This window comes from Hypanus sabinus, chromosome 31 (genome assembly GCF_030144855.1).
Source record: "Hypanus sabinus isolate sHypSab1 chromosome 31, sHypSab1.hap1, whole genome shotgun sequence".
Taxonomy (NCBI): domain Eukaryota; kingdom Metazoa; phylum Chordata; class Chondrichthyes; order Myliobatiformes; family Dasyatidae; genus Hypanus; species Hypanus sabinus.
In genome coordinates this window covers 30870301-30897097 of record NC_082736.1, presented here as the reverse complement: position 1 = coordinate 30897097, position 26797 = coordinate 30870301, and the positions used below count along the sequence as shown (strand labels likewise).

At 56.8% G+C, this 26797-nt stretch overlaps 1 protein-coding gene across 1 annotated transcript; it reads left to right on the top strand.

Moving 5' to 3' along the window:
- Window positions 1–1597: 1597 nt before the first annotated feature.
- LOC132384035 (protein phosphatase 1 regulatory subunit 14B-like) lies at window positions 1598–23519 on the top strand. The gene is made up of 4 exons (XM_059955320.1): window positions 1598–2056; window positions 17152–17235; window positions 21772–21804; window positions 23062–23519. The coding sequence occupies exons 1-4, from the start codon at window positions 1859–1861 to the stop codon at window positions 23146–23148; spliced, it is 402 nt and encodes a 133-aa protein (XP_059811303.1). The 5' UTR covers window positions 1598–1858; the 3' UTR covers window positions 23149–23519.
- Window positions 23520–26797: the final 3278 nt, after the last annotated feature.

The window sequence follows — 26797 nt, the reverse complement described above, 5'->3', positions numbered from 1 at the left end:
GAAACCCCCTACCCCGTCCCCTTTACCCCTCCCCATCCGGCCCCTACACCCTCCCCGTCTCTGAAACCCCCTCCCCCGTCCCCTATACCCCTCCCCATCCGGCCCCGACATCTTTGCACGCCCTGGAAACCGCGTGCTCCTGATTTGAGTGTGGTTTTTTTCGGTTCTGTAACTTTGCTAACTTCTCTCTGCTCCGCTCTGGCGTGGTCAGTGTGTGTGAACCGACCGACCCCCGGTGAGGGTCCGTGTCCAGTGGGATCCGAGGTTCAGGCGCGTGTATTTTGTGGGTTTTTTTTTTGCGGGACGGCTGCCCCAGGGACCTTGGGCCAGGGTGGACCCCACCGCCTGTCCCGTCCCGCAGGGGAAGGAAATTCACGTGGTGCTTCTTTGTCACAGGACGGGGGTCGGTGGTGGGAATAACGAGGTAGGAAGATCGGGAGGGGGGGGGGGTCCCAAGTGCGGGTGTCTCCTCATCCTCCAAACACCCGCCTCCCTATCCTCTTGAGGAGGGGCAATTCTACAGAAAGCTGCCGGTAAAGGGCCAGTCACACCATGGAGGATCCCACCCTGCTCGGGGACTGTTTGCCCCCCCCCCCCATCGGGGAGCAAGGCACTTTGCCTCCACCCCAGGACTCGCCACTCCGGTCCCCAACCAGCGAGGCTGATCAACACCCCCACCATGACTTTATCATAATTTCCTGTCGGAGTCACCTCGTGTACACACTCCTGGGTCCGGGGTCACGTTATGGACAGACAATCAATCTGTGTTTATAAGCTGTCTTATGCGTTTAAATCGATTGCGGTTTTATTACTGTGTTCTTTATCTTATTGTGGTTATTTTTCGCGCTGAATTTGATCCGGAGTAACGATTATTTCGTTCTCCTTTGCACGTGTGACATTAAACAATCCTTGGGCAGAGGGAGCGGGAGACGAGTCAAGGTGGTGTGGGGGGTAGGGAGGGAGAATGAGGGCGGGAAGGCGAGCGGGAGGGACCCCCTCTCCTTTCGACCTTCCAGTCAAATCTTACCCCCCACCCCCACACACACAACCCCCGACCTCAATCCTTGCCCGAGTCTGACGAGGTCTAATTGTGCCCCTCCACCCGGACGGGAGGGTAGGTGGGAGAAAGACCCCCCCCCACACACACACTCCCGCGGCGCTGCCCGATGGGGAGCCGAGCCCAGGGCAGGTTGCTGAGCTGGCAAAGCCGAGGGGAGGGGAATCGCTCGGAGGAGGCGGCAGCTGTAGGTTAAACGTGACGGGAAGCCGGGCAAGTTGTAGGGCAGCTGGGGCGGGGAGGGAGGGAGGGAGAAAGAAAGAGAGAGAGAGGGAGAGAGAGACAGAGACAAAGAAAGAGAGAGAGGGGAAGGGTAGGAGAGAGAGAGGGAAGGGGAGGGAGGAGAGAGAGAGGGAGGGAGGGAAAGAGAGACACACACAGAGACAAAGAGAGAGAGAGAGGAAAGGGGAGGGAGGAGAGAGAGGGAGGGAGGGAAAGAGAGACACACACAGAGACAGAGACAAAGAGAGAGAGAGGGGAAGGGGAGGAGAGAGAGAGAGAGAGGAAAGGGGAGGGAGGAGAGAGAGGAAAGGGGAGGGGACGGAGAGGGGGAAGGGAGAAGCGCGACAGGAGAAGAAAAAGCGAGGGTGCGAGGGGGAAGAGGGAGAAAGAGCGAGGAGAGGGGCAAGAGAGATTTCGAGGAGAGGGGAAGCCGAGAGTGTGCGCGGAGGGAGAGGAGTGTGTGTGGAGGAGAGAGAGAGACAAAGAGCGAGGAGGAGAGAGGGAGGGAGATCAGCAAGAGGGCGACACAAAGAGGAGAGGGCCGGGCTGGAGCGGACCGTGCCCGCTCCGACGGCGGGAATGGCTGCGGTGGGCGCGCCGGACAGTAGCCCCCAGCCCCGCGTCTATTTCCAGGCGGTGAGCGGCGCCGAGGACCCCGAGCCCCCGCAGAGGAAACAGGGCAAGGTGACGGTGAAGTACGACCGGAAGGAGCTGAGGAGGCGCCTCAACCTGGAGGAGTGGATCATCGAGCAGCTCACTGTGCTGTACGACTGCGAGGTGGGCGAGGGGGAGAGCGGAGGGGAGGGGGGACAAAGGAAAGAGGGTGGAGGGGAAGGGAAGAGAGAGACAATAAGTGGACAGGGGTGCGGGAGATAAAGAGGGTAAGAGGATTGTTGGAGGAGGTGAGGGAGAGGGGAAGGTGGACAAGTAGGATGAGGGCGAGGGAGTATGAGAGAGATGGGGTCACTAAGATGAGGGAGTGTGGGAGAGACGGGGGTCACTAAGATGAGGGAGTGAGAGAGAGACGGGGGTCACTAAGATGAGGGAGTGTGGGAGAGACGGGGGTCACTAAGATGAGGGAGTGTGAGAGAGACGGGGGTCACTAAGATGAGGGAGTGTGGGAGAGACGAGGGTCACTAAGATGAGGGAGTGAGAGAGACGGGGGTCACTAAGATGAGGGAGTGTGAGAGACGAGGGTCACTAAGATGAGGGAGTGTGGGAGAGACGGGGGTCACTAAGATGAGGGAGTGAGAGAGACGGGGGCCACTAAGATGAGGGAGTGTAGGAGAGACGGGGGTCACTAAGATGAGGGAGTGAGAGAGAGACGGGGGTCACTAAGATGAGGGAGTGAGAGAGACGGGGGTCACTAAGATGAGGGAGTATGAGAGAGACGGGGGTCACTAAGATGAGGGAGTGTGGGAGAGACGGGGGTCACTAAGATGAGGGAGTGAGAGAGAGACGGGGGTCACTAAGATGAGGGAGTGAGAGAGACGGGGGTCACTAAGATGAGGGAGTATGAGAGAGACGGGGGTCACTAAGATGAGGGAGTGTGGGAGAGACGGGGGTCACTAAGATGAGGGAGTGTGGGAGAGACGGGGGTCACTAAGATGAGGGAGTATGAGAGAGACGGGGGTCACTAAGATGAGGGAGTGAGAGAGATGGGGGTCACTAAGATGAGGGAGTGTGGGAGAGATGGGGGTCACTAAGATGAGGGAGTGAGAGAGACGGGGGTCACTAAGATGAGGGAGTGTGGGAGAGACGGGGGTCACTAAGATGAGGGAGTGTGGGAGAGACGGGGTCACTAAGATGAGGGAGTGAGAGAGAGACGGGGGTCACTAAGATGAGGGAGTGTGGGAGAGACGGGGGTCACTAAGATGAGGGAGTGTGAGAGAGACAGGGGCCACTAAGATGAGGGAGTGTGGGAGAGACGGGGGTCACTAAGATGAGGGAGTGAGAGAGAGACGGGGGTCACTAAGATGAGGGAGTGTGCGAGAGACGGGGGTCACTAAGATGAGGGAGTGTGGGAGAGACGGGGGTCACTAAGATGAGGGAGTGAGAGAGAGACGGGGGTCACTAAGATGAGGGAGTGTGGGAGAGACGGGGGTCACTAAGATGAGGGAGTGAGAGAGAGACTGGGGTCACTAAGATGAGGGAGTGTGGGAGAGATGGGGGTCACTAAGATGAGGGAGTGAGAGAGAGACGGGGGTCACTAAGATGAGGGAGTGAGAGAGATGGGGGGTCACTAAGATGAGGGAGTGTGGGAGAGACGGGAGTCACTAAGATGAGGGAGTGAGAGAGAGACGGGGGTCACTAAGATGAGGGAGTGTGGGAGAGACGGGGGTCACTAAGATGAGGGAGTGAGAGAGATGGGGTCACTAAGATGAGGGAGTGAGAGAGATGGGGTCACTAAGATGAGGGAGTGTGGGAGAGACGGGGGTCACTAAGATGAGGGAGTGTGAGAGAGACGGGGGGTCACTAAGATGAGGGAGTGAGAGAGACGGGGGGTCACTAAGATGAGGGAGTGAGAGAGACGGGGGTCACTAAGATGAGGGAGTGAGAGAGATGGGGGGTCACTAAGATGAGGGAGTGTGGGAGAGACGGGGGTCACTAAGATGAGGGAGTGAGAGAGAGACGGGGGTCACTAAGATGAGGGAGTGAGAGAGACGGGGGTCACTAAGATGAGGGAGTATGAGAGAGACGGGGGTCACTAAGATGAGGGAGTGTGGGAGAGACGGGGGTCACTAAGATGAGGGAGTGTGAGAGAGACGGGGGTCACTAAGATGAGGGAGTGAGAGAGACGGGGGTCACTAAGATGAGGGAGTGTGGGAGAGACGGGGGTCACTAAGATGAGGGAGTGAGAGAGACGGGGGTCACTAAGATGAGGGAGTGAGAGAGACGGGGGTCACTAAGATGAGGGAGTGAGAGAGAGACGGGGGTCACTAAGATGAGGGAGTGAGAGAGACGGGGGTCACTAAGATGAGGGAGTGAGAGAGAGACGGGGGTCACTAAGATGAGGGAGTGTGGGAGAGACGGGGGGTCACTAAGATGAGGGAGTGTGGGAGAGACGGGGGTCACTAAGATGAGGGAGTGTGAGAGAGACGGGGGTCACTAAGATGAGGGAGTGTGGGAGAGACGGGGGTCACTAAGATGAGGGAGTGAGAGAGACGGGGGTCACTAAGATGAGGGAGTGAGAGAGACGGGGGTCACTAAGATGAGGGAGTGTGGGAGAGACGGGGGTCACTAAGATGAGGGAGTGTGAGAGAGACGGGGGTCACTAAGATGAGGGAGTGTGGGAGAGACGGGGGTCACTAAGATGAGGGAGTGAGAGAGACGGGGGCCACTAAGATGAGGGAGTGTGGGAGAGACGGGGGTCACTAAGATGAGGGAGTGAGAGAGAGACGGGGGTCACTAAGATGAGGGAGTGAGAGAGACGGGGGTCACTAAGATGAGGGAGTATGAGAGAGACGGGGGTCACTAAGATGAGGGAGTGTGGGAGAGACGGGGTTCACTAAGATGAGGGAGTGAGAGAGAGACGGGGGTCACTAAGATGAGGGAGTGAGAGAGACGGGGGTCACTAAGATGAGGGAGTATGAGAGAGACGGGGGTCACTAAGATGAGGGAGTGTGGGAGAGACGGGGGTCACTAAGATGAGGGAGTGTGGGAGAGACGGGGGTCACTAAGATGAGGGAGTATGAGAGAGACGGGGGTCACTAAGATGAGGGAGTGAGAGAGATGGGGGTCACTAAGATGAGGGAGTGTGGGAGAGATGGGGGTCACTAAGATGAGGGAGTGAGAGAGACGGGGGTCACTAAGATGAGGGAGTGTGGGAGAGACGGGGGTCACTAAGATGAGGGAGTGAGAGAGAGACGGGGGTCACTAAGATGAGGGAGTGTGGGAGAGACGGGGGTCACTAAGATGAGGGAGTGAGAGAGAGACGGGGGTCACTAAGATGAGGGAGTGTGGGAGAGATGGGGGTCACTAAGATGAGGGAGTGAGAGAGAGACGGGTGTCACTAAGATGAGGGAGTGAGAGAGATGGGGGGTCACTAAGATGAGGGAGTGTGGGAGAGACGGGGGTCACTAAGATGAGGGAGTGAGAGAGAGACGGGGGTCACTAAGATGAGGGAGTGTGGGAGAGACGGGGGTCACTAAGATGAGGGAGTGAGAGAGAGACGGGGGTCACTAAGATGAGGGAGTGTGGGAGAGATGGGGGTCACTAAGATGAGGGAGTGAGAGAGAGACGGGTGTCACTAAGATGAGGGAGTGAGAGAGATGGGGGGTCACTAAGATGAGGGAGTGTGGGAGAGACGGGGGTCACTAAGATGAGGGAGTGAGAGAGAGACGGGGGTCACTAAGATGAGGGAGTGTGGGAGAGACGGGGGTCACTAAGATGAGGGAGTGAGAGAGATGGGGTCACTAAGATGAGGGAGTGAGAGAGATGGGGTCACTAAGATGAGGGAGTGTGGGAGAGACGGGGGTCACTAAGATGAGGGAGTGTGAGAGAGACGGGGGGTCACTAAGATGAGGGAGTGAGAGAGACGGGGGGTCACTAAGATGAGGGAGTGAGAGAGACGGGGTCACTAAGATGAGGGAGTGAGAGAGATGGGGGATCACTAAGATGAGGGAGTGTGGGAGAGACGGGGGTCACTAAGATGAGGGAGTGAGAGAGAGACGGGGGTCACTAAGATGAGGGAGTGAGAGAGACGGGGGTCACTAAGATGAGGGAGTATGAGAGAGACGGGGGTCACTAAGATGAGGGAGTGTGGGAGAGACGGGGGTCACTAAGATGAGGGAGTGTGAGAGAGACGGGGGTCACTAAGATGAGGGAGTGAGAGAGACGGGGGTCACTAAGATGAGGGAGTGTGGGAGAGACGGGGGTCACTAAGATGAGGGAGTGAGAGAGACGGGGGTCACTAAGATGAGGGAGTGAGAGAGACGGGGGTCACTAAGATGAGGGAGTGAGAGAGAGACGGGGGTCACTAAGATGAGGGAGTGAGAGAGACGGGGGTCACTAAGATGAGGGAGTGAGAGAGAGACGGGGGTCACTAAGATGAGGGAGTGTGGGAGAGACGGGGGGTCACTAAGATGAGGGAGTGTGGGAGAGACGGGGGTCACTAAGATGAGGGAGTGTGAGAGAGACGGGGGTCACTAAGATGAGGGAGTGTGGGAGAGACGGGGGTCACTAAGATGAGGGAGTGAGAGAGACGGGGGTCACTAAGATGAGGGAGTGAGAGAGACGGGGGTCACTAAGATGAGGGAGTGAGAGAGAGACGGGGGTCACTAAGATGAGGGAGTGAGAGAGATGGGGGGTCACTAAGATGAGGGAGTGAGAGAGAGACGGGGGTCACTAAGATGAGGGAGTGAGAGAGATGGGGGGTCACTAAGATGAGGGAGTGAGAGAGAGACGGGGGTCACTAAGATGAGGGAGTGTGGGAGAGATGGGGGTCACTAAGATGGACAGAGACAGAGTGAAGCAAGGGGCAGTGGGTCAGGGTCTGCAGGAAGTTGGAGTGGGACGTAGAAGTGAGGTGGGGGGGTTGATGGGGGCACGGGGAGGGGGGGTGGGGACTGCCTCACCTGGACCATAGTGTGCTCCTCCTTGGCTTCGTTGTCCTGGGCCACCGGGCTGGCCGTGTCTGGGGTAGGATCCAGGCACTGACAGGAATGCGGAGGTGGGCTGGGGGGGGTGGGGGAATTTACCAGGATGAGGCCGGGGCTGGAGGACCTGAGTTTACGGGGAGGGGGGGGTGGAGTTGGGACTTTATTCTTTGGAGCGCAGGAGAGTGAGGGAAGGGGTGTATGCTTTTTCCACTGAGGTTGGGCGAGACTGGGATGAGAGGTCACGGGTTAAAGGTGGAATATTTTAAGGGGAGCATGGGGGGGGGAATCACCTTCACTAAGAGTTGGGGGGGGGGAATGAGTGCGTACCGGCACGTGGGCTGGACTTCAGCGTTCTGGAGAAGTTTGGACCGGGGCGTGGATGGGAGGAGTGCGGTCCGTGATGGGCTAGGCAGGGTGGGATGGGCTGTATGATGAAACCCCCGCCAGAGTCGCTGCCCCTTGAAGGAAGCTTCTCACGATCTCCGTCCTGAAGCGCTTTGCCCTGTAACTTCGGACAGAGCAACCCCCAGCCAGCCAGTGTAATCTGCCTCCCTGTTTGTCAAGGCCCCGATCGGTTTACACTGAGATCCCTACAACATGGGCGCAACGCCGGAGGAACTCGGAGGGTCGGGCACTATCTAGGGAGAGGAATAAAGAGTTGGCGTCTGGCCTGAGACCCGAGGAGCCACGATAGGAGGGTGTAGGGAGGGACAGGAAAACAAACTGGCAGGTGGTAGGTGAGACCAGGAGACGTGGAGAAGGAGGAATCTGATAGGAGAGTAGGAGAAAGGGGTGACTGGAAGTTGGAGAAAAGTTATGTTCGTGCCATTTGGTTGGAGGCCATCTAAAGGTCTGGGCCCGAAACGTCGAGTGTTCCCTCTTTTCCGTTGACGCCTCCTGGCCTTTTGTGAGCGTTGGTCAGATTCTCTGCGGAGGGTGAGGTGTTGAACCCAGATCCCTTCTCACTCCGCCTAGTGAGGCTCGTGTTCACCCGCGGGAGTTCCCCACCGACGGAGTAACGCCTCTGCCCAGGCTCTCTGCTCTCTGGGTGAGAGCTCTGTGAGGCCTTTTGGCCCATCGGGGCCATGCTGGCCGCTGACCCCGCACTCCGACTGGCCCCCGATGTTCCTGTTGAATCCGGGACCTGGCGGTTCCCGTCCCTCGCCCCCCCCCCCCCCCCGCGGACCAGGCGCCGGTTCACCCGCCACACGGCGTGAGGCAGTCACCGGGACACACACACAGTGGGGGGGGGGGGGGGGAGGTGGGGATCGAACCCGGGTCCCTGGAGCCAGAGGACAGTGACCCTACCCACCGAGCCACCGGGCGCCCTTCCCATCCTCTCTGCTGATCCGGACCCCCATGAGTCTCTGAAACACGGCGCCGTACACACCGAGAGAGCGTTCCGGTTCGGGTCGGGAAAACTCCCGCCCTCATTCCAAAGGTCCCTCTGGGAGGGGTGCAGTCCCACCTCCGCAGCCTCCTCTCTTAGGTGCACACCCACCCATCATACCCCCACTCGGTACGAGGGTCCACCTCGTCCAATCTTAATTCAGGGGGCAGCCTTCTCCTGGCAACCAGACCGGTGTACTTCGGCCCCTGGGTGCGGGGTTGGAGGGGTTCCCACCCCAGTCGGAGGAGATTTACCGTGGCGAGCACTCTGAACAGCTGCGTCACCTTCCGATCTGCACAGGATCAGATAAAGTCGCAGAGAGTCGTGAACGTAGCCAGTTCCACCATGAGCCGCCCCTCTGTCGAGGACACCTTCACCTTCAGAAAGGCGGCATCCACCATTAAGGACCCCCACCACCCTCTTCTCATTGTTACCGTCAGGGGGGAGGTACAGGAGCCTGAAGACACACACTCAGCGATTCAGGAACAGCTTCTCCCCCTCTGCCATCAGGGAGGAGGTACAGGAGCCTGAAGACACACACTCAGTGATTCAGGAACAGCTTCTTCCCCTCTGCCATCAGGGAGGAGGTACAGGAGCCTGAAGACACACACTCAGCGATTCAGGAACAGCTTCTCCCCCTCTGCCATCAGGGAGGAGGTACAGGAGCCTGAAGACACACACTCAGCGATTCAGGAACAGCTTCTTCCCCTCTGCCATCAGGGAGGAGGTACAGGAGCCTGAAGACACACACTCAACGATTCAGGAACAGCTTCTTCCCCTCTGCCATCAGGGAGGAGGTACAGGAGCCTGAAGACACACACTCAGCGATTCAGGAACAGCTTCTTCCCCTCTGCCATCAGGGAGGAGGTACAGGAGCCTGAAGACACACACTCAACGATTCAGGAACAGCTTCTTCCCCTCTGCCATCAGGGAGGGGGTACAGGAGCCTGAAGACACACTCAACGATTCAGAAACAGCTTCTGCCATCCGATTTCTGAACTCAGAAACTCGCTCTTTGACTCTCCTTCTGCGCGGCCTGGTTACCTTTTTACAGTTTCTTCCCCGTAACTTGGGGTCGTTTTTTTCAATGTTCTCCCTGTGATCGCGTGGGGCCCCTCTGGAGGCACAGACGGCGTGCGGGGCCCCTGGTGTGTGGGGGAATCAGAGGCAGGAGTTAGCGGGAGTGCTGGGAACGCGATGGCGCCGGGTGAGGTGGGTGGTCAGCAGCAGGCATGCACTCGATGGGCCGAAGCGCCTGTCACAGAGGCATGACCCTGTGAGTACCAGAGAGTTCAGAGCCTGGGGAAGGGTTTAAAGGAGACGGGATGCGGATACATCATTCCCACAGAGAATCTGGGTGGAAAAATGTGAGTGAACACTTTTAAAATATTTTCTTATTGTAACATGCAGTACTTTTTATATATTCACAATATTTGCCCATGATAATAGACCAGACTAATTAAATTTGCCCCACTGCCCCAAGCCCGACTTAATCTGGCTTCATCCCCCCCCATCCCCAGTTCCCAGTCCTGAAGAAAGGTCTCAAACTGAAACCCTCACTGTTTATTCCTCTCCGTCGATGCTGCCTGACCTGCTGAGCATTTTGTGTGTGTGTGTGTGTGTGTGTTGCTCTGGATTTCCAGCATCTGCGGAATCCCTTGTGCTTGAACTTGCCCGTTGGGCTTTCGGGTGAGAAGGGGTTGTGAGAGAGGGAGAGGCCTGGAGAAGGGGCTCCCTTCCCGGGCTGTCCTGGGGGGTGGCCGAGGCGGGGAAGGCTGTCGGCAGCTGGGAGGACAGTCTCTCTCCTCCCCCGCCCCTCCCCGGCAGCTCGATCTGCGGGGGCGGTGTCGGAGGCGAGGGAGCGCCTCTCCCCGCGGACCGAGCGGGGTTGTTTTTCTTGTTGACGGTAGGAGATCGCGATTAGCAGGACGAGGTATCTAGCGAGGCCAGGGCTGCAAGCGTACGCGCACTAACATGTGCGATGTGACACCCACGTCTGTACTCTTAAGAACATACAAAAACACACACACACACACACACACACACACACACAGGGGTGGGGGGTGGTTCGTGGACACCCTGCCCTCCCCACAGAGACGTAAGCACAGAGCCTGGGCCCCAGGTGCGCCAGTACCAACACTCCCTTCCTCCGAGGCATTCCCTGAGGAGGAGGACTCGCTTCCAATCCAGTTTTGTGAGTTTGAAGCCGGCTGACGTGGGAGACACACATGGGACAGGGAGGGGCAGGGGGGAGAGGTTTCTGAGGCTCTCGTTGGAGGTTTCAAAGTACCAGCGCGGGCGGAGGGATAACCGGGCGTCTGCGGGTTTGCGGACCGCTCGGGAATCTTGACGGCAGAGGGGAAGGGCGGGCTCAGTGACGGACGCTGGCCCCCTTGTCTGAGGCTTCTCCTTGTGGCGATGTCCTCGATGACGGGGAGGGCCCGTGATGGGGACAGGCTTGAGTTTCAGACCCCCCGCAGTCTCTCACACGTTAGCGCCCCCGGCGCAGGTCGAAAGGCCGCCCGACCTGCTCTGGAAGTTTTGCGAGGGTCTCTGGCGGTTCGCCTAGGGGGTCACCTGTGTTCTTGTGTGCCGGAACTCCGCTCGAGCTCGGTGGGGGCAGGGGGGGGGGGGGGAGAGAAAGCTGGCGTTTTCCGGCCCCTGCCATTCCCCCCCCCACCACCATATCTCCACCCCCCCCCCACGGGGCAGGGGAAGGGCGAACTGGCCAAGGTCGATAAGATCGGAGGTTCATCTGCCACGCGTGCCGTGAATCGTGTCGTTTGCGTCAACGACCGGCACGGTCCGGGGGATCGTGCTGGGCGGGGGGGGGGGAGCAGCCCAGAAGTGTGACCATGCTTCCGGCACGGGCGTAGCACGCCCAGAGCTCGCTAATCCTAACCCGGGCGGGCGTGGTGAGGACGTACAAACTCCTTACAGGCCGCGGCCAGAACCGAACCCCCTACGTCATTGTGGGCGTGCGAATCTGACGGGATCTTCCCTCAGCCCTGTACCCCGTGCCAGTCAGCACGAGGTGGGGGGAGGGGGAGGGAGGTGTTGGGCTGCAGGGGGAGATTAAGTGGTCGATTCCTCCCCCCCCCCCAGTGTGTGTGTGTGTGTGTGTGTCTGGGCAAGAAGCTATTAATGCTTCTCATGCACGCCCTGGGAATTCCCTCCCTCCCTGCAGGGGGAAGGGGCGGCTCCCTTTCGAACCCCAACTGGGGGCTGACGAACAGGGGGGAGGTGCCTCCGATCCCCAGAAGGGCTTGCCGCCCGGACTGGATCTGAATCGGCCTGCAGCTGTCGGCTGGTTTTCAGTTGCTTCTAAATACAGCTGATGACAGACACAGCCCTGTCTGTGGTCCACGGAGGGGGGTGGGGTGGGGTGGTGGGGGGAGGGAGTTAAAGTCACTCAGGCCCTCCCCACCGCTCGGCAGGAAACACCCAGGCTTCAGTCTGGCCTAGGCCCCGGGCCAAATTTGCCCCATCTAAACCTTCATCCTTCCAGCCTCCCTCCTTTCCCCGACATCACCTCATTCCCTGGGAATGTTTATCTGCTGCTCCGGAATCTTGGGAGTGCTTTCAAAGCTGTTCTAGGCCCCCCCCCCCCCAGTTCCTATTACCTCATATTCAAGATTCATAAGGTAGTGTATAGCTCCATAAAACTCTAGCCAGGCTGCACTGGGAGTAGCGCGCTCGTTTCTGGTCGCTTCATTATAGGAAAGGGCGCGGAAGCTTTTGGGAGGGTGGGGGAGGAGATGTCCCAGGATGTTGCCCGGATTGGGGAGAGGCTGACTGAGGTTAAGGCATGGAGTCAGAGAGCGACACAGCAGGGATGGGAATTCATAAGGGGGTCGAGGACGGAGGGAGGAGTCAGGAGAATGGGGACGAGAGGGATGATAAATCAGCCATGATGGAATGCCAGGGCCTAATTCCGCTCCTGTTTCTTCCAGGGCCTTGTGGGGTCCCAATTTCCTGCCTCCGGCCCATATCCCTCCAAGCCCTTTCCTCGTACCAGCCTGTGCAGGTACGCTGCATCGACAGCAGAATACGTGGCCACATTTGCGGCCCGCACCCCCTCACCCCCACCAAACTCTCATCCCGAATTCTGAACCTTGTCCAAGTGTTTTTGAAGTGAAACCATCGTGCGTTACCTCAGCCACCTTTCACTGTCAGCTAATTTCATTGAGTACACTTTAAATTCCTCCCCACCACCCAGGGGAAGAAAACTTACTGTAAACCCTGTCAACAGATCCCAGAATTTTAAACACTCCAAGGAGTAAAGGCCTCACCTGGCCTATGATTTGGGGCCTCTATTTCCGCAACGTCCTCCTAAATCAACTCTGCACTCTTCCCAGTTCAATCCCGTCTCCGTAACAGCGCTGCCTGAGAGGAGTTCGCGCGCTCTCCCCCGTGACCGTGCCGGTTTCCTCTCACAGTCCAAAGATGACTCGGTTGGTAGGTTAATTGGTCACTGTGAATTGCTCTGTGATTAGGCTCAGTTTAAATCTGGGGTTGCTTGGCTGGAGGGGCCTATTCTGTGATAAATAAACAGGGCCCACCCTCGCTCGGGGGGGTTTTGTCGGTACTTGGAGAAGGCCGGGAGTATTGTGTTCAGTTCTGGTCGCCTCATTATAGGAATGACGTCGACGCTTTGGAGCGGGGCTGGTGCCCACGGACCCCTTTGTTAGTGGCAGGGTTTTGTGGCATAAAAAAACGGTTGGGAACTCCTGCTTTAGAGAGGGTGCAGAGGAGATTTCCCAGGATGCTGCCTGGATCAGAGAGCGAGTCTCATGAGGAGGGGTTGAGCGAGCGAGGGCTTTTCTCTTTGGAGCGAGAGATGGGGAGAGGTGACTTGATAGCGGTGGACAAGACGTTAAGAGGCACAGATGGAATGGGCAGGGACAGCCAGAGACCTTTCCCCAGGGTGGGAATGGCTAATAGAAGGGAGTTTCTCGGGTGGGGATTCTCCTCCCGACCTGCAGCCCCCTCATTCTGAGATTTTGAACTTCGAACCCCATGGTTCCTGGTGCCCATACCCAGGGAGGAGGTCTCCTTCCTCCAATTCATCTCATGTTTCAATGGTTTGACGTTCATTAAGCATATAATTCCCTCCCTCCTCATCACTCCTCTCTCCTTTTGTTCTTGTTCTCTAACCCTGCTCTTTCCCATCCCCTCGCCCCATCCTCTTCCTCTCATCCCTCTTCAGTCTTCTCTCCACTAGTCCATCTTCCTCTCTCCTCATCTATCTTTCTCCTCCCTTGTCCCTCTTCATCCTCCTCTCCCCTCATCTCTCTTCATTCTTCTCTCCACTAGTCCATCTTCCTCTCTCCTCATCCATCTTTCTCCTCCCTTGTCCCTCTTCATCCTCCTCTCCCCTCCTCCCCTCTTTCTCGATTCAACCCTCATCCTTACCCTCTCCCCACAAACCTCCTCATCCTCTTCCCTCAAACCTCTTCCTCCTCTCCCCTCCTCCTCCTCCCCTCGTCACTCTTCCTTCTCCTCTCCCGCCCTCCTCCTCCTTCCTCCACCCCTTCGTCCCTCCTTCCTCCCTCCCTCCTGTCCCCTTTCATCTCCCCGCTGTCCACACTCGTGTTCCTGCTCTGCCAGAGGCCGGCTGGCCGAATGGGGTGATCCCTGGGGAGAGGATGTTTGTCCGTGCCCTCTGCGCGTACTCGCAGTTCCGCCTGCCGGGCGGTGATCGGCCTGGAGTTTCCCCAGATCGGATGAAACATTTCCTGTTTCTGTATTCCTGGCCGGCTGTGATTCGGGAAGTGGGTGGGAGGAGATTCATCCTGCATTTTTTGTCCTGAACTGCGGTAGTGGTGGGGAATGGGATCTTCCCGTTCCCCTCCCCCCCCCAGTCTGTCAGCTGACGAGACAGTAAGTCAAAGCCCAGGAGGGGCGGTCCGCTCAAAGACACTCTCCCTACTCGGCTCGATCTCCTCTCCAGTTCATGCCTCGGTTGGTGAGATAGCTCGGGGCGTTCCAGAATCGGGAGTTCCAATTCCGACGCTGCCTGTGCGGGATTTGTACGTTCTCCCCCGTGGGACCGCACGTTTCCTCCGGGTGCTCCGGTTGGTGGGCTAATTGGTCTTTGTAAACTGTCTCGTGGCTAGCCTAGGGTTAAATCGGTAGGTTGCCGGGCGGTGTGGCGGGACGGCCTGTTTCGCACCGTCCTCCATGGTCAGTCTTTCCATCAGTCTTCAATCTGAGAAGCTCTCATACACTCCTCGAAACCTCCACCCCTTGACATAACTCACCAAGGTCGGGCGCCGTCCACCTCCCCCAACTTTGTCTCGCACCAGCTCCTCCCATCGCTGCCGGGCATCGGAGCTCCCCTTCCCTCGCTACGTCCCAGGAATTCCCGCCACCATTCCCCGACCCACGAGGTCAGCGAGGATTAGTGCCAGGACCCCCAGCTGGCTGGAGGGACGGAGGGATCCGTCGCTCTCTCAAGGCTGTCTCGCCAGTTGAAAGGTTGGTCCAGAAGGCGTGCGGTGTGTTGGGCCAGGATTGAGTTTAGGAGCTGCTAGGTAGTCTTGGCGGCTGCACAAAGCCCAGGTTGGACCACACTCGGTATCAGTTCTGGTTGCCTCGTTAGAGGAAGGATGTTGGAGGCATTAGTGTGACCACAGAGGAGATTTACCGGGATAGATCGGAGAACGTGTCTAATTAAAAGAGGTTGAGTGAGCTGGGGCTCTTTGGAGTGAAAGATGATCTCAGGTGACTTGATAGAGGCATATAAATGATAAGATGATAGGTCGAGTGGACAGCCAGAGACTTTTTTCCTGGGGTGGAAATGGCTGATACAAGGGGGCATAATTTCACAGAGAGGGTGGTGGGTGAGAGGAATGCTTTGCCGGGTAGAGACAGATACATTATGGACTTCTAGGAAACCCGGGTAGGTACAACATGGATGAATGAAAAATGGAGGAGTGAAGGGCTAGATTGATCTTAGAATAGGTTCAAAGGGCCGAAGGGACTTCTAGGAGACCCGGGTAGGTACAACATGGATGAAAGAAAAATGGAGGAGTGAAGGGCTAGATTGATCTTAGAATAGGTTCAAAGGGCCGAAGGGCCTGGACTGTTCTGTGTTCTAAGCATTGGTTGGTTAGTGTGCAATTCTGGTCACACCGTTAAAGGAGGGATGTGAAGGGTGAAGAAGTTGGTTCTTACAGTTCGTATTCTGCCTGGAGGTCGGTGACCAGTGGTGTGCCTCGGGTCTGCTCGGGGACCCCTCCTCTCTGTGATTTTTATAAATGACCTGGATGAGGGGTGGGTTAGTAAGTTTGCTGATGATGCAAAGGTTGGGGGTGTGGTGGATAGTGTGGAGGGTTGTCGGAGGTTACAGCGGGACATCGATAGAATGCAGAACTGGGCTGAGAAGTGGCAGATGGAGTTCAACCCGGATAAGTGTGAGGTGGTTCATTTTGGTAGGTCAAATTTGAAGACAGAATATAATATTAATGGTAAGACTCTTCGCAGTGTGGAGGACCAGAGGGATCTTGGGGTCCGAGTCCATAGGACACTCAAAGCAGCTGCACAGGTTGACAGTGTTGTTAAGGCGTACGGTGTGTTGGCCTTCATTAACGGTGGGATTGAGTTCAAGAGCCAAGAGGTAATGTTGCAGCTGTATAGGACCCTCGTCAGACCCCACTTGGAGTACTGTGCTCAGTTCTGGTCACCTCATATGGGAAGGATGTGGAAGCCATAGAAAGGGTGCAGAGGAGATTTACAAGGGTGTTGCCTGGATTGGGGAGCATGCCTTAAGAGAATAGGTTGAGTGAACTCAGCCTTTTCTCCTTGGAGCGACGGAGGATGAGAGGAGACCTGATAGAGGTGTATAAGACGATGAGAGGCATTGATCGTGTGGATAGTCAGAGGCTTTTTCCCAGGGCTGAACTGGCTAACGCGAGGGGGCATAGTTTTAAGGTGCCTGGAAGTAGGTACAAGGGGAATGTCAGGGGTAAGGTTTTTTTACACAGAGAGTGGTGGGTGTGTGTTGTATTGTGGAAGCGGATACGATAGAGTCTTTTAAGAGCCTCTTGGATCGGTACATGGAGCTTAGTAAAATAGAGGGCAATGCGGTGGGGAAATTCTAGGCAGTTTCTAGAGTAGGTTACATGGTCAGCCCGACATTGTGGGCCGAAGGGCCTGTGATGTGCTGCAGATTTCTGTGTTCTGTTCTGGCTTTAAGAGGTTTACTGGGATGCTAAACAGGAGATTCGGCAGATGCTGGAAATCCAGAGCGTTGCACACGAAAAGTGCTGGAGGAGCTCAGCCCGGCCTCCCGAGTTCCCTCCAACGTTTTGCGGGCTTTCTCGCGTTTGCAACAGGCGCACACAACACGCTGGGGGTACTCAGCAGGTCGGGCGGTGCCTACGGAGCGGAATAACCAGTCGGCGTTTCAGGCCGGGGCCCTTCTCTCTGGGTTAGAGGGCACGTGCGAGAAGGGGGGGTTGGAGAAAGTCGGGGTTGTTTCCCCCGGACCGTCAGAAGCTAAGGGGAGACCTGATTGTCCGGGGTCGTGTGACGGGTGGTCGTGCAGCCACGGTCTTTCCGTGACCATGATCGTTCTTGGGCAAATTTTTCTACAGAAGTGATTTCCCATCGTTTTTTCTGGGCAGCGTCTTTACAAGACGGGTGACCCCCCCCCCCCCCCGGCCATTATCAATACCCTTCGGAGACTGTCTGCCCGGGGTCAGTGGTGGCATCACCAGGACTTGTGATCTGCACCGGCTTCTCGCGACCCTGATCCCCTGTGGGAGGGAAGGCTGAGACTGGTCCCGGAGTAGGTTAGAACGTCAGCACCGCCTCGTGGGCCGAAGGGCCTGTATTTTGCTGTAACGTCCCCCCCCCCCCCCCGTTGTACGTTCCAGGAGGAGTCCATCCCCGAGCTGGAGATCGACGTCGACGAGCTGTTGGACTTGGCCAGCGACGAGGAGCGGGCCGCTAGAGTGAAGGTGAGGTGGGTTGGGGGAGTGAGTGGGGAATCGCTTCCCGTCCAACCTCGCCTCGGCGGGGGGAGGGGGGTGGTTACCGGGACCCTGCTGTCGGAATCAGGCCCTTCGGCCCGTCGCGTCGTACTGGACCAACTAGGGTTGGGTTCGACTCCCGCCGCTGCCCGTGAGGAGTTTGCACGCTCTCTCCCCCCCCCCCCCCCCCCACCGTGACCGCGCGGGTTTCCTCCCACAGACCGAAGACATACGGGCGGGTTAGTAGTGATTGGTCACGCGGGAGTGACTGGGCAGGGAGGCCCTGTTACCATGCTGTATCTCAGAATAATGTAGCGACCCATCATCCCTTCTGCTTATACGCTGGCCACCTCTTCCAGTGCCGCAGTTCACTTTACTTCTGCTTGTTAACCTGCTCGAAGATCAATCTGACCCACACAGCTCTTCATTTTCTATCTAAGGGTCTCTTAAATGTCTGTAATGTACCTGCCTCTATCACCACTGCTGGCATGCCATTCCCTCTTCCCCCTCCTCCATACTTCCCTCCAATCACCTCGAAATTATGCCCCCTTTTATTAGCCATTGATGTCCTGGGGAGAAAATCCTCTGGCTGTCCACTCAAGTTAAGCCTGTATCAAGTCAGCTCTCATCCCTCACTCCAGAGAGAAAAGCCCTCGCTCGCTCAACCTGTCCTCATAAGACGTGCTCTCTAATCCAGACAGCATCCTGGTGGATCTCCTCTGCACCCTCTCTAATCCAGGCAGCATCCCGGTGAATCTCCTCTGCACCCTCTCTAACCCAGGCAGCATCCTGGTGAATCTCCTCTGCACCCTCTCTAATCCAGGCAGCATCCTGGTGAATCTCCTCTGCACCCTCTCTAATCCAGACAGCATCCTGGTGGATCTCCTCTGCACCCTCTCTAATCCAGGCAGCATCCTGATGAATCTCCTCTGCACCCTCTCTAATCCAGACAGCATCCTGGTGGATCTCCTCTGCACCCTCTCTAATCCAGGCAGCGCCCCGGTGGATCTCCTCTGCACCCTCTCTAATCCAGGCAGCATCCTGGTGAATCTCCTCTGCACCCTCTCTAATCCAGACAGCATCCTGGTGGATCTCCTCTGCACCCTCTCTAATCCAGGCAGCATCCTGATGAATCTCCTCTGCACCCTCTCTAATCCAGACAGCATCCTGGTGGATCTCCTCTGCACCCTCTCTAACCCAGGCAGCATCCTGGTGAATCTCCTCTGCACCCTCTCTAATCCAGGCAGCGACCTGGTGAATCTCCTCTGCACCCTCTCTAATCCAGGCAGCGACCTGGTGAATCTCCTTTGCACCCTCTCTAATCCAGGCAGCGTCCTGGTGAATCTCCTCTGCGCCCTCTCTAATCCAGGCAGCGACCTGGTGAATCTCCTCTGCACCCTCTCTAATCCAGGCAGCGTCCTGGTGAATCTCCTCTGCGCCCTTTCTAATCCAGGCAGCATCCTGGTGAATCTCCTCTGCACCCTCTCTAATCCAGGCAGCGTCCTGGTGAATCTCCTCTGCACCCTCTCTAATCCAGGCAGCGTCCTAGTGAATCTCCTCTGCACCCTCTCTAATCCAGGCAGCGTCCTGGTGAATCTCCTCTGCACCCTCTCTAATCCAGGTAGCGTCCTGGTGAATCTCCTCTGCACCCTCTCTAATCCAGGCAGCGTCCTGGTGAATCTCCTCTGCACCCTCTCTAATCCGGGCAGCGTCCTGGTGAATCTCCTCTGCACCCTCTCTAATCCAGACAGCGTCCTGGTAAATCCCCTCTGCACCCTCTCTAATCCAGGCAGCGTCCTGGTAAATCCCCTCTGCACCCTCTCTAATCCAGGCAGAGTCCTGGTGAATCTCCTCTGCACCCTCTCTAATCCAGGCAGCGTCCTGGTGAATCTCCTCTGCACCCTCTCTAATCCAGGCAGCATCCTGGTGAATCTCCTCTGCACCCTCTCCAATCCAGGCAGCATCCTGGTGAATCTCCTCTGCACCCTCTCTAATCCAGACAGCGTCCTGGTAAATCCCCTCTGCACCCTCTCTAATCCAGGCAGCGTCCTGGTGAATCTCCTCTGCACCCTCTCTAATCCAGGCAGCGTCCTGGTGAATCTCCTCTGCACCCTCTCTAATCCAGGCAGCGTCCTGGTGAATCTCCTCTGCACCCTCTCTAATCCAGGCAGCGTCCTGGTGAATCTCCTCTGCACCCTCTCTAATCCAGTCAGCGTCCTGGTGAATCTCCTCTGCACCCTCTCTAATCCAAGCAGCGTCCTGGTGAATCTCTTCTGCACCCTCTCTAATCCAGACAGCATCCTGGTGAACCTCCTCTGCACCCTCTCTAATCCAGTCAGCGTCCTGGTGAATCTCCTCTGCACCCTCTCTAATCCAGGCAGCGTTCTGGTGAATCTCCTCTGCACCCTCTCTAATCCAGGCAGCGTTCTGGTGAATCTCCTCTGCACCCTCTCTAATCCAGGCAGCATCCTGGTGAATCTCCTCTGCACCCTCTCTAATCCAGACAGCGTCCTGGTGAATCTCCTCTGCACCCTCTCTAATCCGGACAGCGTCCTGGTGAATCTCCTCTGCACCCTCTCTAATCCAGGCAGCGTCCTGGTGAATCTCCTCTGCACCCTCTCTAATCCAGACAGCGTCCTGGTGAATCTCCTCTGCACCCTCTCCAAAGCTTCCACAGCCTTCCTGTAATGAGGGGAACAGAACTGAGCACAATACTCCAGGTGTGATCTGAGAATTACAGAGCTGCAATATAGTTGGAGGGTCCAGAGAATGATTCCAGGAATGAAAGGGTTATCATACGAGGGACGTTTGATGGCTCTGGGTCTGTACTCACTGGAATTCAGAAGGATGGGGTGGGGGGGGGGGTCTCATTGAAACCTTTCGAATCTTGAAAGCTGAGACAGAGTAGATGTGGAAAGGATGTTTCCCATGGTGGGGGAGTCTAGGACAAGAGGGCACAGCCTCAGGATAGAGGGGCGCCCTTTCAAAACAGAGTTGCGGAGAAATTTCTTTAGCCAGAGGGCGGTGAGTCTGTGGAATTTGTTGCCACGTGCAGCTGTGGAGGCCGGGTCGTTGAGTGTATTTAAGGCAGAGATTGATAGGTTCTTGATTGGACATGGCGTCAAAGGTTACGGGGAAAAGGCCGGGAGCTGGGGTTGAGGAGGAGACAGAAAAAAAGGATCAGCCATGATTGAATGGCGTAGCAGACTCGATGGGCCAGATGCCCGAATTCTGCTCCGCTGTCTTATGGTCTAGCATTACCCCGTGGCTCCTGAAGTGTATTCTCTGCCCATCTACGAGCCTCTTAATCACCTCTATCTGCCTCTGTCCCTGCCCCGGCAGAGCACATCAGGCACCAGGCACTTAAAATAAGAGATAAGGAGGAATCTGTGCCACAAGACCGAGTCGTTGGCTGTACTTAAGCAGTTCCTGGCTGGTCCATAGGTTTTTGTAAATAAATTGGCAGAGGCATTTTCAGTTTAAGAACAGCCGCCAAGTAGGTACAGAGGGGATGTCAGGGGTGCGTTTATCACTCAGAGAGTGGTGAGTGTGTGGAATGGGCTGCCGGCGATGGTGGTGGAGGCGGATACGACAGGGTCTTTTAAGAGACTCCTGGGCAGGCACATGAAGCTTAGAAAATAGAGGGCTATGGGTAACCCGAGGTAATTTCTAAGGTAGGCACATGTTGGGCACAGCATTGTGGGCCGAAGGGCCTGTATTGTGCTGTAGGTTTTCTACGTTTCTAACTGGTCTATGGCCCACCAAACGCAGAGCATAAAGCACAGTAGAAGCTGTCACGTCAGGCCAGCCTCTTGAAAGTCGACGTGGGTGGTCCTGTGTGTTTCTGCCCTCCATGGCAAAGCTCGCGGGGAGAATGGGACTGAGAGGGAACATAGGTCGGCCGCGATCAAATAAGCCAGCAGGTTCGAATGGCCAAACGGCCCGATTCTGATCCTGTCTATTACGATCTAAACGCAGACCGTCCAGCGTCAGACGTTTTGACCCTGGCTGCCTGTCCCACCTGCTGCCCTCTCGTCCTATATGCTTCCAGCAGATCTCCCCTCACCCTCCGCGCCCCGGAGGGGAACCCAATTTGCCCAAACGCTCTCTGTGTCACGTGCCCTCTAGCCCAGGCAGCATCTGGGCAGTACCTCTTCTCTGAAGCCTCCGTCCCACAAAGGGGGGGCGAGCGCGGTTCTCCCAGCGCCCTCCCCCCCCCCACCCCGCTTCCTTTGCTGCCCCACCGACTTCTGCGGCCGTAGGCCCGGGCTCCAAGGCCCCTTGGCCTGAGGCGTGCCGGTCAGCACGCTGGACCGGCCGCTGTAAAAGGACCCCTCTGCGTGGTGGACGAGCGGCACTTGGTGGGGGGGGGGGGGTGGTGAGGGAAGACCTCGGGTGAAGGGAAGCCCCTCTCTGGTGTCCCACAAGTCCCTGCACCGCCCCCCCCCCCCCACCGCTGTCCAAACTGTAACTAATATTCGCTCTTGTCCTCCCGCCCCCCCCCCCCCCCACACACACACGCAGGATCTCCTGATTGACTGTTACAAGCCTACTGACGTGAGTACTTTGTGGCTGGGCGAGTGACCGGCGTCGAAATGGGAGGGGTTGGTGGGGGGGGGGTGTGCTAGCAGATGGTATCTGGGATCCTTACCAAACCCCCCCCTTTCCCTCCTGCCCTCTGCACATCCTCTCCCTTCCCCATTCCCACCCACCTCCGCTTCCCCCCCTCCTTCCCTTCTCCCACGGCGTGGCATATAGTGAGCCAACGAGTATGTTGTGGTGGGGTGGGGAGGGGGGGGGTACATGACACGGGAATCAGCGTCAACGCGCGGCTGTGGACCTCCGCGGAGATTCTGCAGGCGCCGGAGATCCAGAGCAACACACACACACAGGGTCAGGTCTCTCTGTCTCACACACACTGGAGGATGAGTCTCTCTCTCTCCCTCTCCCTCTCTCTCCCTCCCTCCCTCACACACACACACACACACACACACACATATACACAGGGTCAGGTCTCTCTCTCTGTCTCACACACACTGGAGGATGAGTCTCTCTCTCTCCCTCTCCCTCTCTCTCCCTCCCTCCCTCACACACACACACATATACACAGGGTCAGGTCTCTCTCTCTGTCTCACACACACTGGAGGATGAGTCTCTCTCTCTCCCTCCCTCCCTCCCTCACACACACACACACACACACACACATATACACAGGGTCAGGTCTCTCTCTCTGTCTCACACACACTGGAGGATGAGTCTCTCTCTCTCCCTCCCTCCCTCCCTCACACACACACACACACACACACACACATATACACAGGGTCAGGTCTCTCTCTCTGTCTCACACACACTGGAGGATGAGTCTCTCTCTCTCCCTCCCTCCCTCCCTCACACACACACACACAAAGGGACACGTTTCTCTCACACACAGTCACACTGTCACAGCACTGATGGTCACGGTTCGAACCCAGGCCTCCAGGTGCCTGCAACCGCTGTCTCCCCTCAACTGGACAGTGGGAAAAGCCTGCAAGTCAGGAGTGTTTCCTGCAAAATTAGGTTACGGTGGGCGGGTGGGAGCAGTTCGGTACGAGACCTGAGTAGCGGGAAGGGTTCCAGAGATTCCCGTGAATGGATGAGTGACTGCCGGGGGGGAGCTGGACGTGTCCTCAGTGGCAGACGATTGGAGAAGTCCGGGGGGCCTCGTTGCCCTGGTTTCCAGACGGAATGGGGGGGGGGCTGTCAGTGTTCGCTCGGGAGCTATCTCCGTCTAAACTGAGACTCTCTCTCTCTCTCTCTTCCCCCCACCCCCCCCAGGAATTTGTGAAGGAACTTCTCAGCCGGATCCAAGGCATGCAGAAATTCAACACACCTCAGAAGTACAGCCCCCACCAGCCGAAGTGAAGGGAGGGGGTTCAGGGGGTGTGCTGGGGAACTTGAGGTGGGACGGATTGGGGGGGTAGAGGAGAGGGAGGAGGGTTTTGGAGGGTGCGATATGAGTAGTGGGAGGCAGGGAGAAGGCCTCAGGACTGGGTTGCCAAGGCAACGGTCTGGGGGGGGTTCTGGTGGGATCTCTGTACTCTCCCTCCCACCTACCCCACCCAGGGGAATATCGGGGAGGTCGTCGATTCCGCCGCCAATTCAGTGCCTCCCGTTCACGCCTGGAGGTTTTATTTTTGCTGTAATTAATTTTATTAACGTGTAAACTGGTGTTTTTTTTTTATATATGAAAAGGAATTAAAAAAAAACTTTACTTTAAAAAAAAGGAAGCGAAATTGGGAGCCGGATTTCCTTTGCTCTGACAATGTGTGTTTGGGTCAGGGAGGTTGGAACGGGACCAAGGCTACACTGGGTCAAGTTGGGCCAGTGCAAAAGAAGGGGGAGGCCTGGGGGCCTGGGTAGGCCCAGAATTGGGGGCCCAAACAACCCAAAATTCTACAGTGGTGCAAACCCCTTAGACCCTAGGGCAGGCTAGGGTCTGGGGCCCCATGCCTCTCCAAAAGGCCCCAGGCTTCATCTCCAGCCTGTCCCGTAGTCTTGCCCCTTAATCCAACGCCTCTGATGTCTGGGATATGGAACTCAGAAGCTCAAATTGGCAGAGACCCCAGAGCCAAAATGTCCTGAGACCCCTGGGAGGGCCAAAGCCTGGGGTCCCACACCTGTCTGAAAGGCCCAGGCTTCATCTCCAGCCTATCTTATCCTTGTAGTCTTGCACCTCCGACATCTGGGATGCAACCTGTTCGTGGTGGTGTTGAGGTGGGGGGGGGAGATCAGCAAGACTCTGGTCCCGAGGCTAACATTGATCTTACTACTTGTGTGGGTGTTGTTCTGGGGTCTGGGGCTGCTGGTCAGGGAACGGACCACCGTGAGGACTTGGCGGCTTGGCCTGGAGGCTGGCCAAAACCCTTCAATGGGATGGAGAGGAGCCAAGAAGGATGTGGAAGGTGATTGGTGGATCTAGGCGGATGGGAGATGATGGACAGATGAGGGGAGGGGGGCAGAGTTTATGGAGAATGGTGAAATTTGATTGGTCAATCTTGATGAATGGAAGATGATGGACAGGGGCGGGGAGCACAGAAGGAGGCAGAGTTTAAGGAGAATGGTGAAAGGTGATTGGAACTTGCATGAGATGATGGTCAGATGGGGTAGGGGAGCACAGTGAGGGAGGTGGAGTTTAAGGATGATGGTGAAAGGTGATTGGTGGATCTTGAATTGGAGATGATTTAAGAGGGTTTAAGAGGAATGGTGAAAGTTGATTGGTCGATCTTGATGGATGGGAGATGATGGACCGATGCAGGGAGGGGCAGAGATTAAGGAGAATGGTGAAAGGTGATTGGTGGATCCAGGAGAATGGCAGATGATGGACTGGGGGAGGTAGGGCACACTGAGGGAGGGAGTTTAAAGACAATGCTGATAGGTGAGTGAGAGACGATAAACATAAGGAGTGCTGTGGGGAAGGTGGGGTTCAAAATCAGTAGAATCTGATAGGCAGAGCCAGATTAGGTGGGAAATGATAGACGGTTGTGGGGGTGGAGTTTAAAGACAGCAACTGGAAGGTGATTGGTGGATATAGTGTGGAGGGTGGAGTTTAAAGATAGGGATTGAAATGTGATTGGTGGATCCAGGCAAGGGTGGGATGACAGACCGGTAGAGCGCAGTGGGAGGAGGTCAAGGTCAACCATGTGAGGTGGGAAATGATGGGCAGTTGAAAGCAGACTAGGGGGTGGAGATTAAAGACAGCAGTGGAAGATGATAGGAGGATCCAGAATGACAGACATGAGGGATCTTGGGGTCCGAGTCCATGGGACGCTCAAAGCAGCTGCACAGGTTGACTCTGTGGTTGAGAAGGCGTACGGTGTATTGGCCTTCATCAATCGTGGAATTGAGTTTAAGAGCCGAGAGGTAATGTTGCAGCTATATAGGACCCTGGTCAGACCCCACTTGGAGTACTGTGCTCAGTTCTGATAGCCTCACTACAGGAAGTATGTGGAAACCATTGAAAGGGTGCAGAGGAGATTTACAAGGATGTTGCCTGGATTGGGGAGCACGCCTTATGAGAATAGGTTGAGTGAACTCGGCCTTTTCTCCTTGGAGCGACGGAGGATGAGAGGTGACCCGATAGAGGTGTAGAAGATGATGAGGGTCGTTGATCGTGTGGATAGTCAGAGGCTTTTACCCAGGGCTGAAATGGCTAACACGAGAAGCAGGTACAGAGGAGATGTCAGGGGTAAATTTTTTACTCAGAGTGCTGAGTGTGTGGACTGGGCTGCCAGCGACAATAGTGGAGGTAGATACGATAGGGTCTTTTCAGAGAATCCTGGTCGGGTACATGGAGCTTAGAAAAATAGAGGTAATTTCTAAGGTAGGGACATATTCGGCACAGCTTTGTGGGCCGAAGGGCCTGTATTGTGCTGTAGGTTTTCTACGTCCGTGACTAGTCCTTAGTGGGGAAGCAGGGGTTAAAGACGGCAGTGGCAGGTGATAGGTGGATCTGGGTGAGGTTGGGTCGACGGACAGGCGGGGGGCAGATTGAGAGCGGAGTTTAGCTGGAAGGTGACTAGTGCATCTGAGAGAGGGAGGGAGAAAAGCCCCAGCTGGGAAGGGGTGGGGGAGTGAAGGGCAGGTTCATTCCCCTCTCTCGTGGTCATGTCCACCCCCACCCCCGCCCCGGATCCGACTTGTCCGCCATTCCCTAATGGACTCTGCCCCCACCCGGTGGGTTTCCTGCAGACTCCGGTGGGTGTGGGAAGTCTGACCGAGTGTGACTAACGCGTACCTGTGCTCGCTTTACGACGAGGCGCGGTGTAGCGGGGCCCACCGGCGGGGGGAGGGTGCCTTGCCGGGAAGGAACGGGCAGTCGGCAGAGACCGGCGTGTCGAGAAAGAGGGAGGGGGTGAATGGGAAGGGGAGGGTGTGGAGAGTGGATGGTGGGGGAGAGGTTGTTAGAGGAGAAAAAGTGAGAGGGCTGGCGGCAGACCAGAGGGGGTGGAGGGGAGGAGGGAGGAGGAGAGAGGGAGCGGGAGGAGGTGGACGCGAGAGGGAGAGAGGAGGAGGAGGTGGACCAGAGAGGGAGGGGGAGGAGGTGGACCAGAGATGGAGGGGGAGGAGGCGGAATAGAGAGGGAGAGAGGAGGAGGAGGTGGACCAGAGAGGGAGGGGGAGGAGGTGGACGCGAGGGAAAGGGGTGGATAAGAGAGGGAGGGGGAGGAGGTGGATGAGGGAGAGGGGGAGGGGAGGGAGGGGAACAGAGGAGGACGTCCGGACCCTCAACCTGCATGTCTAACCTGCCCCAGGCTGTGGGAAGAGGGAGGGGAAGTGTTGCAGACACTCCGGCCTGGAGACAGAATGAAGCCTGTAGCCAGGGTGCTGTCTTTATCCACCCACCCCCGCCCCCCCACCCTCCACGCTTCCTGTCAGCAGCTGAGCAAGTCCGTCAAGGCCCCTTTGTTCGAGACAGACGGGGGGGCGGGGGGAGGCAGCTGTTCCCGGCGGCCGATTAACTCCTGGCAGGCAAGGAGGCTTTAAACTCTCGGGGTCAGGGGAGGGAAGGGGGG

Bases quoted from the DNA above. Each gene is read 5' to 3' on its own strand.
- LOC132384035 (XM_059955320.1), top strand. From the start codon at position 1,859: ATGGCTGCGGTGGGCGCGCCGGACAGTAGCCCCCAGCCCCGCGTCTAT. The intron at 17,236-21,771 runs GTGAGGTGGGTT...ACACACACGCAG, and splicing joins AGCGGGCCGCTAGAGTGAAG to GATCTCCTGATTGACTGTTA. The intron at 21,805-23,061 runs GTGAGTACTTTG...CACCCCCCCCAG, and splicing joins ACTGTTACAAGCCTACTGAC to GAATTTGTGAAGGAACTTCT.